The sequence below is a fragment of the Helobdella robusta genome (genome assembly GCF_000326865.2).
Source record: "Helobdella robusta unplaced genomic scaffold HELROscaffold_73, whole genome shotgun sequence".
In the NCBI taxonomy this organism is placed as follows: domain Eukaryota; kingdom Metazoa; phylum Annelida; class Clitellata; order Rhynchobdellida; family Glossiphoniidae; genus Helobdella; species Helobdella robusta.
The window spans coordinates 526,202-538,269 of NW_008705415.1; the positions used below are offsets into that span (position 1 = coordinate 526,202).

The following is a 12,068-nucleotide window of genomic DNA, read 5'->3' on the forward strand; positions in this document are numbered from 1 at the left end:
AAATTCAGTAGCACAACATCAACAATTAACGTTTCAACATCTTGCATTCAAAGCCTGTATTATATTCTACTGTCATGTGTGTCTTTGTTTGATTGTGTGGTAAGTACACACACGCGCACACATAAATGTATGAATGAATGAATGAATGAACGAATGAACGAATGAACGAATGAACGAATGAACGAATGAACGAATGAACGAATGAACGAATGAACGAATGAACGAATGAACGAATGAACGAATGAACGAATGAACGAATGAACGAATGAACGAATGAATGAATGAATGCTTACTTATCTTAGTGCAGTGTTACATAAACAATGTTGGGTGCTAAAGAATATTGTAAGATATTTGAAATTGACGATGAAGATTGTGATGATGATGATGATGATGAAGAAAAAAATATCAATTCATCCATCCATCCATCCATCTATCTATCCATCCATCCATCCATCTATTTATCCATCCATCTATCCATCCATCTATCTATCCATCCATCCTTCCTTCCATCCATCCATCCAAATAACAACAACAACATTAGCAATAATAATAGTAATACTAGTGAGCGCAATCGTAATAGCGATGAAATCGCACTGATAATAGCACCTCAAAGAACTTAATCAGCGGTTAAATATATCTAATAGATCGATCAATATTTGTTTTAATCACAACAACAATAATAATAAAATTGTTATTGTTGTTATTGTTGTTAGTTTATTGTTATTAGCATTGTTTCTAATTTAAGAGTTAATAGAAGAGATTTTTTAATAAGTTGGAAGTTGTTAAAAGTTATGAAGAGATCAAAGAACAAATAGACTATCAAATGCACGAACAGGTAAACAAAAAACAAATACACACGTACACACGTACATACATGCACACATACACACAATTTCAATTGTTTTTTCAATATTGTTCGGTTTCTTAAAAATATGACAGTTTAATCATAAATTTAAAAATTCTCTTCTCTTATCAGTGAGGGGATGTTTGCTTAGGCTAACAAACCGATCCGCTAATCCATTACTATTCGTTTTAATTAGATTTGTCAACTTTTTAGGAAATTTAAGGCTAGAGGTGCATTGTAAGTGTTGAGGCTTTTGTCTCGAGCTTTGTAGAGTTCATCTTTGATGTTAGCAGCTATTTTGCCTCTGTTCCATTCATCCAGCGGTTGTTCAACGTAGCTGATTTGATATATGCTGGCCGAACTCCATTTTGTTTTGCCTCTAACCGCCAGGAAAGATGGAGCAATCGCTGCTCAAGCTCCCTCTCGCTTGTCAGGTTTCGTCGGTCGGTTGCAGAGATTCGTGCAAACCATGGGAGGAGACCTTCTACATCGTCAAATATGGCCTCAACATCAACACATGCATACAAATATGCATGCAAAAACGAAGACATATAGCTACATACACAGAAAAAAAACATATACAGCTAGAAAAATCTATTCAAACTTACAAGTACAAACATACAAAGGTTTATACAAGTAGACAAGCACATACATTACAACATACACACTTATATACAAACATATGCAAAACGATATACATACAAACATTTGTATAGTTGTATACTTCACTCGCAGTTGAAAAAATGTTTGCTCGTACTTCGTTCAGTTTATGCAATGCTTACAATACTCCATGAGATATTTGCTTTTCTCACATATTTCTATTTTAAATTTAGAACTACTACGTGTGTATATGTGTGTTAGCGTGTTTTATGTATCTATGTTTGTATGTGCGTGTGTGTGTACGTAGGATGTATGTATGTGATGTATGTGAGTGGCGTATTTCACGGTAAGTTCAAAAACGTGTGCTCTTAATTTGCACGTACCATGTATGTATTTTAATTTGTATCTCTGTGTGTGGATGTGTGTGAATATGTGTGGATGTGTGTGAATCTGAGTGGATGGGTGTGAATATGTGTGGATGGATGTGAATATGTGTGGATGGGTGTGAATATGTGTGGATGTGTGAATATGTGTGGATGGGTGTGAATATGTGTGGATGTGACTGTTGCTCGCGTGCTCGCGTGCAATGCCTCCCGTAGTTCGTCTATTATTATACACATTATATTATTATATTACATTATTTGCACTGTCAGGAACATTCAGTTCACCCTAACGCACTGTACTTGATTTTTTATCATTTGGAATGTGTGCGTGTGTGTGTGCGTGCGTGTGAAGGTCTGTGACGGCATTTTCTTCTGTTATATCCGAACGTGAAATTAAATCATTTCTTTGCTTTATCAACTCTAATTTTGTAAAAAAATATGAATCAGTCTTCTATGGATGAAATCTTGATTCTTCTAATTCAATACACAAATTAAAATAAAAACTTTTGAAATCTCATTGTTCAAGAGAAACCCCTCCCACTGACCTATTTTTAGCTGCAGCCGCTCTATCACGTTGTCTCCTGTTTTTAAACCAGTTTCCAACCTGGGTGGGTGTAAGACCCGTGGCATGTGCCATCTCCCTCTTCTTGGCCGGGTTCGGGTAAGGGTCCTGCAGGTACCTAGCAGGGTAACGAAAATGATAACTTCCCCGATAGCAATATGATGTATAGAGAAAAGAATGACGAAGAAAAGCAAAAGAATGCTAATTCTGGTATGAAAAACCAGACAATGAAGCAATTGAGATGGAGTTGCCAAAACTGCAACAAACAAGAGAATGTAACGAAGAGATCACACTCGTTCATAAGAAGTGGGTGATTGCAGAAAAAGAAAAGGAAGAAGAAGAAGGAAAATGATGATGAAGAAGAAGAAAAAACGGAGCACTTACCTCTCTCTCAGCAGGTACCTCGTTCGTTCCTTGAAGCAGTGGGTCTTGTGTTCCCCGTCCCAGATCGTCATGGGGAGTGGAAATTTTTTCCGAACCCTGTATTTGTCAACAGGACCTAAGGGACGACCGCGCAAACGTTCGGCTTCCTGATAGTGGGCCTCGAGCCAAATGGCTTGCAGTTTCGAATGTGAGGCCTTCGTGAATTTGTGCGTCTCTAAGAGTCTGCAGTGGTGTGTGGTTTGTGTGCTGCAGTTCTAATTGTGATATCTGTCATCGCTATCAACATCATCATCACCAACAACAACAACCACATCATTACCAACATCACATCATCATCATCACCACCTGTACAATTCTTTGAAATCCCCAGCATGGTAGGCAACAAGACACCGAGCTCTTGTCACTGATTCGTGTTCGTTGTTGATGTTGTTGATGTTGTTGTTGTTGATGTTGTTGTTGATGTTGTTGATGTTGTTGATAGGGTTGGTTGTTGGAAGAGACCATAGAAACCGAGCCAGTCTGAATAATATTGAAGAAGAAGAATAAAAAATGACGCTAATGATTAAAGCAGCAACATAGCAGCCGTAACATTGACAATAACTGCTGCCAGGAAGTAACAGAGCCGTCTTTTAATTAAATGGTGCTTGTTTTTTGTCATTAGCGAATTTACAAATCTCATCTCTTCATTACATGTTGTTTTATCTTTACAATCAAACTTTTGAGTCACGAGAATGTACAACACCATGCATACACATTACGTATGATGGCCTTTGAGTTCCGGGCAGACAGGATTCAAACCTGCCCTCGCGTAATAGCCCAACAGCAGCACGAAACATGGCACCTCTACCGACTGAGCTAACTCAGTGACCAGTGGCTACATTAATTGCTGATAGTAGAACTACGACTAATACTGCTGCAGTTGCTGCTGCTGCTGCCACTACTGCTACCACAACAAGCAACAGACACCCTCACTACCTTTCAACGTCTCCACTTTCTTCGAGGGTCTCGCAGACACGAGCAATTTGTTGCTGGGAGAAGTTGAGGTACGGTGGAGAGAATGCAGTTGCTGAGATGTGTTTTTGTGGCTGTTGCTGTTGCGTAGGTGGTAGTAGTAATGATTGTTGAGGTGATGATAGTAATGATTGTTGAAGGATTTGGTGACGAGTTGGATGTTGTGCGTGATGTGATTGTTGGTGTGGTTGATGAGAGCCCATATCGTTCTCGTTGATGTTGTTGTTGATGCTGTTGTTGATGTTGTTGTTGATGCTGTTGTTGATGTTGCTGCTAACAGTAATTGCGTTGTTGCTGTTGTTGGTAGCATTGCTGAAATCTAAATGATTTGGAGAATACGATGCAAGTGGTATGTTGTTGTTGTTGTTATGATGGTGTTTGTGTTGTTGTTGTTTGTGTTGTTGTTGTTGTTGTTTGGATTGTTGTTGTTGTTGTTGAGTGTTGAAACCATGACATATGGGCGATAACTGTTGGGCCATCGTTCAACTGTCTGAGAATTTTTTGATTTAACGTTCTTATTTTTCTGTTATAAAGTCGATCACCAAATGATGCCAATGATGGTCTAGTTAATGTTAGTTCTGCTGTTGGTGTTGTTGTTGATAATGTTGTTGTTGTTCTGTGATGTTGTTGTTGTTGGTGGTGATGTTGTTGTTGATGTTGTTGTTGTGATGTTGATGCTTTTCTCTTGTTAGACCTGCAATTGAAAATAGATTTTAAATGTTAGCAATGCAAGAAGACTATGATGGTTGTGATGGCTATGATGGTGGACACATAAACACCATGAACAACATTTCGCTTCTACTTTATGGTAACCAAAACAAAGAGCAATGACAACGATGACAAAAGTGGTTACTACCACAACTGCTACTACTCTGCCGCTACTAACACTACTACTACTACTACTTCTACTTCAGTTCTGCGTGTACAAAACAACGAGACATGTAGCTCAGCCTAACGAAGCTTTTGTAGCATTGGAAGGATGGATCGATAGTCGGTCGGTCAAGCAATCGATAGAAGAGGAGAAACAACCGAATGATGATACCGGCCGAATATTCGGCTTTTTCGACCGTTGATGATAATGATGATGGCGATGATGACGATGGTGAAAAAGAATTGAGAAAGTGGTGTCTCCAATGAGGCCATTGCATTTATTGTTATTGATGTTATTGTAAGTTTTTAACATTGCTTTAATATAATTATTGTTATTTTGTGGAAGTTGTTGTTGTTGATGATGTTGATGATTTATATTTTGAAAAAAATTCAAAGTGTGAAACCAACATTAAAATATGAATGAATGATTGAATGATTGAATGAATGAATACACTTACCTTAAACACAAAAAGACTTACCGTAAATCAGGCGTTTTAGCTGCCCAGCTGTTGTTACTCCGTCCTTATTTATAAGTTTAAAGATTTCTTATGTAATAATATAAATAAAATTATTAATATTATTTCTATATTCAAGAATGATAATAATAATATTATTATTATTTTAATATTTTTGTTGTTATTATTTATATTCATATAAACAGATAAAATTACCTTTGAATGGTTAATACTATATAAACAATAAACACACACCCACACGTGCTATTCAACTGTTTAAATCCACAATTTATTGGAAAATCCACAATTTATTGGGGAAGAAGCACAAACTGAGCCAACCACACGCTCCGGCAGGTCTGGGTGACAATTTTTCTCAAATTTATATAACTTTATAAAGAACTTACGTGATATGTATGTATGTATGTATACATTACCTCAATTATATATTTGTTTTATATCTATACCTATCTATATCTATATATATATGTATATATATATATATATGTATATATATATATATATGTGCTGTATGTATAGGCTGACTTGACTATACACACATTTAGTGATATGGTTTTTGAGATATGAACGCTCACATATATGTATATATATCTATATATATCAATATGTATATGTATATATATATATATGTATATGTATGTACATGTATGTATATGTGTATATATATGATATATATGATAATCTAAGCAAACGACTTTCACTTCTAATTGTTTTATGACCGAATAATTTCTGATGGCAACTGAAGACCATCTTATATGCAATATATAAGGTGATGCTGCCATGTCAAAGGCAGTTATACGTTCATCGATGCTTCTTCATATGCATTATAATGCAAACGTATGCAAGTCTGTCTGCTTCATAAGGTTCATTATTATCTTTATTAACCATTCAAATCTTGAAGATAGATGTCAATCAACCCATAAGCCCCTCCTAGCGTTATAAATACGAATTTATTGTTCAATTACACTCACAAACATATAGGTACATAGACGCGTACCAGCCGACTTGCAAAGGATCATATGTGGCACTAACAATGTTTTCGCAGGGTTATATGTGTGCAGCGTTTGTGCATGTATCTTGTGTATCTACGCATGTAATGGCGTATATAAAAACATGTATCTTGTATATCTACGCATGTAATGGCGTATATAAAAACATGTATCTTGTGTATCTACGTATGTCATGGCGTATATAAACATGCGGTATGTCATGGCGTATATAAACATGCGTATTTGTACGTGCGAGTTTGCACATATTTTTCTGCATAGGATTGTGTTTGTATGTGTGTGTGTTAGTTTGTTTGTGTGTGTGTGCATGTTCTGTGTGTGTGTGTGTGTGTGTGTGTGTGTGTGTGTGTGTGTAAATATATTTATGTGGTTTCGTTTGAGATGGCGAATTGAATGCTTACTCAAATATCCGGGGGAGATGCATCTGTTCCATTCTATTGAGTGAATACGTGTGTATGTGTGTGTCTGTCTGTGTGTGTGTGTGTCTGTGTGTGTTAATGAGTGTGTGTTTCAATCAATTATAACTTGTTCCAGCTTGAATAGAAGGCCTGTATAATAATTTTAATGTTGGTATGTTTTTTTCTTTCACGCTATCTTCATCATCCTTTCGTCATCTTCATAGCAACTATCATCATTCCATTTCCTCATCTCAAAATCATCGCACCAAAAAACACCATCATCATCATCACCCCCGCCAAGACAACATTATCATCATCATCATCGCCACCACCAAAAATCGTCATCATCATCATCATCGTCGTCGTCGTCGTCCTTCTCGCTCTGAGCCATCGACCCAAACAAATATAGATATGCATATCAGACATTGAAATGAAGCTATTGCGGGCGTGTTCTTTATAAAATTGACATCCAATAGGAGTGCAGATGGCGATACATTTGAATCCCATTGGCTCGTTTAAATTCCTAGCTAGCCAATGAGAGCGAGGCTATTCATTATCCTTAATAGGTGTCAATATATTTAGCATATCGAACGTTTAATCTGGATGAAAAAAATAAGGACGATGATGATGATGATGACAACGGTGATGATGATGATTATGATGACGATGATGGTGGTGATGATGATTACGACGAAGATGATAATGACAATAGAGATGAGAGGGTGCAGTTCATAACGATCATCACATTATCAATGCAGATTAGATGGGAATGATGACGATGATGATAACAAGAATGGAAATGAAAGAAAATTATGACATGACAGGAATGATGACGATGATGACAACCATGACGACGATGATGACGAAAAATAATGATGATGTTAATCGTCTTTAGCAAATGTGATGCTTACGCGCCTAATTGTTTTGGGAGAAGAAAAACCAACATTGCATCGTATGTGTGTGTGCGTGTGTGTGTGCGTGTGTGTGTACGTGTGTGTGTGCGTGTGTGCGTGCAAGACTGTAGTTACAGTTGTAGTAATTATACTACTATTAGTAGTACTAGTAGCAGCAGATGCCATCAAAGTAGTAGTAGTAGTAGTAGTAGTAGTAGTAGTAGTAGTAGTAGTAGTAGTAGTAGTAGTAGTAGTAGTAAGTTTAGCGGTTTAGTTGTTTTTGTGGTTGTGGTGGTAGCTTCATTGTGAGAAGTAACAAAATCGTCGCGAAAGTACATAACGAATGAGCATGATAACGATTAAAATAATGATGATGATGATGATAATGGTGGTGATGATGATGATGATGACGATGATGATGATAAGTGTGACGTTAACAATGGCGTCTGCTGATGACATATTACGTAACAGACCAATTGTAATAATGGAATGAATGACGTCACGATACGTTATCATAATTCATTGAACACACATGCCTCTTGTGTGCGTGTGTCTGTATGCGTGCGTGTTTCTCTATGTGTGTGTGCGTGTTTCTCTATGTGTGTGTGTGCATGTGTATGTGTGCATGGGTGTGTGAATACTTTTCTCTCTTTTTTCCTTCTTTTCTTCTTTCTTCTCTGTCCCTAACAACAAACTCATCATTAAGTAACAACATCAATATAAACAACAACAACAATAACAAACAACCACAACAACAACGTCGACATTTGTCACGTGATGTTCAGATTATCGCCATGGAGCGGAAACTCGATTCGATGTTTTTGGTTAAGCCAACATGTACTGGTGAAAGTGATGATGACGACGATGATTATGGGGATGATGATGACAACGACGAAGGTGATATGATGATGATGGTGATGATGGGAATGATGAGGTTGATGATGATGATGATGATGGGAATGATGATGATGACAACGACGACGATGATGATGATGATTAAAGGAAATAACGAAGGAGGAAGGAATGATAGTAACAAGAGGCTATTTCAACAAAACAACACTGGCTTCGTAAAACAAAATCATCATCATCATCACTTTCACCATCATCATCATCACTTTTACCATCATCATCATCACTATCGCCATCATCATCATCATCAGCAGCAGCAGCAACAACAACAACAACAGCAGCTACTGCGCGCACTACGCATTACGTAAGACTTTCGATAATTTTGCAGTTGGTGGAGCTCGTGTTAGGATAGCCTGAGGCCTTCCTAGACACGGAAACACCACAAACATAAGACTCACGTACGTAGTACAAACATAATACTCACATACACAGGACATATAATACTCACACACACATACACACATACACACACACGTATATACAAATACATAAGTAGCACATTGCACGTTCTTATTAATGTAAAAATGGCATGTAAAACACGATAAATTGAAACATAAAGTAAAACATTTTTATGTGTGTACGTATGCTTGCATGTGCGCGTGTGTGTGCGTGTGTTTGTCTGTATGTGTGTGCGTGTGCGTGTATGTGTTAAGTTGTAAATGAATTGGGTGTATCAGTAGGAAATCTATTTATGTGAAGAGGGACGCGCTGCATTCATTCACTCGCCCCTTCGTTTGTTCGTTCGTTCGTTTCTTCAATCGTTCATTATTTTTTCATTTCTTCCTTCATTCATTCATTCGTATGTTTGTTAGTACTGTCCATCTATCCATCCATCTACAACAACAGCAACAACAACAACAGCAACAACAGTCCTGGACGATATAACGGAAGGGCATATATAGGTATCCTATTTTATAAACACAACAAAAACAATTTCTATAACAACAACAACAACAAGAAAGGCAACAAACAAATGATGCTTTTGTTATTAATAAGAGAAGAAATATAAGAAGCACATGACGACCTATTGTGAAACTTTCTGCACTGCCAGAATATTTGATGCCATTTTGTGTGCCTGTTTGTTTGTTTGTCTGTTTGTTTGTTTGTTTGTTTGTCTGTTTGTTTGTCTGTTTGTTTTTTTGTTTGTTTTCTGGCTTATATGTGTGACGGTATGTGTCGACTGTGTAGTTTTGCAAATTTCAGTTTAGCACAACTTTTATATTTTTGTGTTTTTTGCATGTTTGAAGATTTCTAACCCATTCATCCATCCATCCATTCATACGTTTATTCATTCATTCACCCATCCATCCATTCATTCATCCATCCATCCAATCTTCTTAGCAACGTCACATAAGTATCCTTACGAGATGAACAAATAATTTTGAGAATCCGATTTTTAATCACAAATTTCCTCGGGCCTCTCTCTCTCTCTTTTTTCTTCTCTCTCTCTCTCTCTCTTTCTTTCTCTTTCTTTTTCTCTCTTACATACATCATACAAAACACACATTCACGTAAGGCTTTTAATCAATCATCTTGTCTTGCAAGGTCTTTCAACGTGTGGGAACTCATCACTTGCAGATGCACGAATTCTCTTCCTTAATTTTTCTTCCTAATATTTTAATTATTTAGTTTTAAATCCATCCATGCATCCATCCAGTCATTTATTGAAATCTTTCGTTACTTAATAATCTTATCAACATTAAATAAACTTACAGGCAAAGAAACAACTGCAGCGACTCCACTTGAATGCTAGCCAAACCCAAGCGGAATAACGCACACGACAAAATAAAACTCAGATGGCAACACAAACAAACAAACACACACACATACATACACACATGTATTATAAATAGTCAAAAATATAAAGAGCATGATGAACACACAGCAATACACAGACACAAACGAACACACGCACGCACATACACACACAACCACACAAACATTCTCACCATCTACAGAAAACGCAGGCTGAAAGAACGATTAATACGTAAAAAGCTTTTCATAAGTAGTAACGACACGATGCACACACACGCACACAAGCACACACGCACATATATGTTTCCTTAGACACATACACGCGAATATTCTTACAAATATTAACAAACACACACATACATGCATACATACATACACAATTACAAACATGTACATTCAGGAAGTGTACACATGAACATACGCATGTACACACGCACACACACAGACATACACACACACACGCACAGACACACACACACACAGGGAACAGAAATATGAGCACATTAGTCTGACCACTTCGGTCTTAATCTTGCGCGATCTTTCTGGCCGAAATCTCCGCAGGGACGAGACGGGCGTCATGAAGTGCGTTATGAGATCAAGCAAGAATGAAAGAGCTTTTCATTATACGCTCTCAATATATATTTTTTCACTTTTATTAAGCGCTATAAGTTTCATTTGTTTTGTTTCTATAATTATTATATGCTATTTTATCTATTGTCCTATCTTTTACATGATACAGCCGTAGACGTACTTACACATACATACAAACGTGCAACAACAACGTGTAAACAAACATTGACGCATACGCACAAACATGTATGCACAAATGTACGCAAAGTTACGGGCTGAAGCGGACAAAGTAGCACATCAACACGCAGAAATATTTACACAGATAAAGGCACCGAAACACGCACACACGTACAGCAATTTAGGCACACCGATAGACACTGCACAGCGTAAGACAAATGATACAAACGCATGCACACAATGATAAAGATAGATAGAGAGAAAGAGAGAGAGAGAGAGAGAGAGAAAGAAAGGGAGAGAGAGAGACGCAACGATACAAAAAGACGCGTGATATTTTTCGCACTTCCTAACGAATAATGAAAAAAGGTCGAACCGGTGAAATGGATTTATGATGAAACGTTAGTGAATTTGTCTGATGTCGCAAAATCAGATTACGAAAAGCAGTTGGAAATTTCATCGAGTGACTCTCTTCACTTCATTCTCCCGTCACATCTCAATATTACTTTTTATTAATGATAAAATATTTTATCACAACACTCATACGGATACAACACTCATGGATTTTTATATATCTATGATAATATTTTTACGTGTCATCATTATCGATGATTCCTCTGTTTCTAAATTTATTAGTAGGAAGGATTCCAAATACACCTTGTTGAATATTTACCTACTATCAGATGCCTTTGTTCTATGAGTATTGACTATTGATTTGGCTAATCGTAAATTATAATAGTTGTTATTGTAATGTAACATTTCAACATTGTTGTCCAAGATTTGCCAAGTAATTTTAGTTTTGTGTTTCTCGTTCATGTGATTCTTTATAGCGCCAGTTTGTACGCGCATCGTGAGCCTTCTCGATAGCTTGGTCGTTGTCATACCAATATATTCAGAATTATGGTGTCCCTACTCACCGATATTTCATTAGAACGAATATATCAGATGGCTATGCCCCTATATCGATTCTGGTTTACTAGTGCAGTTGTTTTTCATCACGAGAGAGGACGTCCTTTGGTTAGAGTAGCATATTCGTCGTTTAATATTATCGTTTTTATTTGTTGCTTGAACCTATGGCTTCGGTAAGGCAATGTATTTCACAAGAAAAAAACCAATTTCTATATTTATATTGATTTGGTTTGTGTCTGTTAAAGGTTCGTCTCCACAATGTCACGACATTTCAACTGCTACAGCGTTGGGGTTTTGTGTAGATGAAAGGATAAGGCACGAGAAAG

The 12,068-nt window shown here is 37.0% G+C and overlaps 2 protein-coding genes across 2 annotated transcripts; both read right to left on the reverse strand.

Moving 5' to 3' along the window:
• Nucleotides 1-1,045: 1,045 nt before the first annotated feature.
• Nucleotides 1,046-4,263, reverse strand: HELRODRAFT_181629 (hypothetical protein; the record flags this gene model as incomplete). Its single annotated transcript, XM_009031412.1, has 6 exons — nucleotides 1,046-1,148; nucleotides 1,229-1,399; nucleotides 2,373-2,507; nucleotides 2,774-2,995; nucleotides 3,119-3,292; nucleotides 3,749-4,263. The coding sequence occupies 6 exons, from the start codon at nucleotides 4,261-4,263 to the stop codon at nucleotides 1,046-1,048; spliced, it is 1,320 nt and encodes a 439-aa protein (XP_009029660.1).
• A 4,515-nt stretch (nucleotides 4,264-8,778) lies between these two features.
• HELRODRAFT_89713 (hypothetical protein) lies at nucleotides 8,779-10,585 on the reverse strand (the record flags this gene model as incomplete). The annotated part of the gene is made up of 2 exons (XM_009031362.1): nucleotides 8,779-8,843; nucleotides 10,366-10,585. Coding segments are annotated over 2 exons (285 nt in total), but the record flags the coding sequence as incomplete, so codon positions are not given.
• Nucleotides 10,586-12,068: the final 1,483 nt, after the last annotated feature.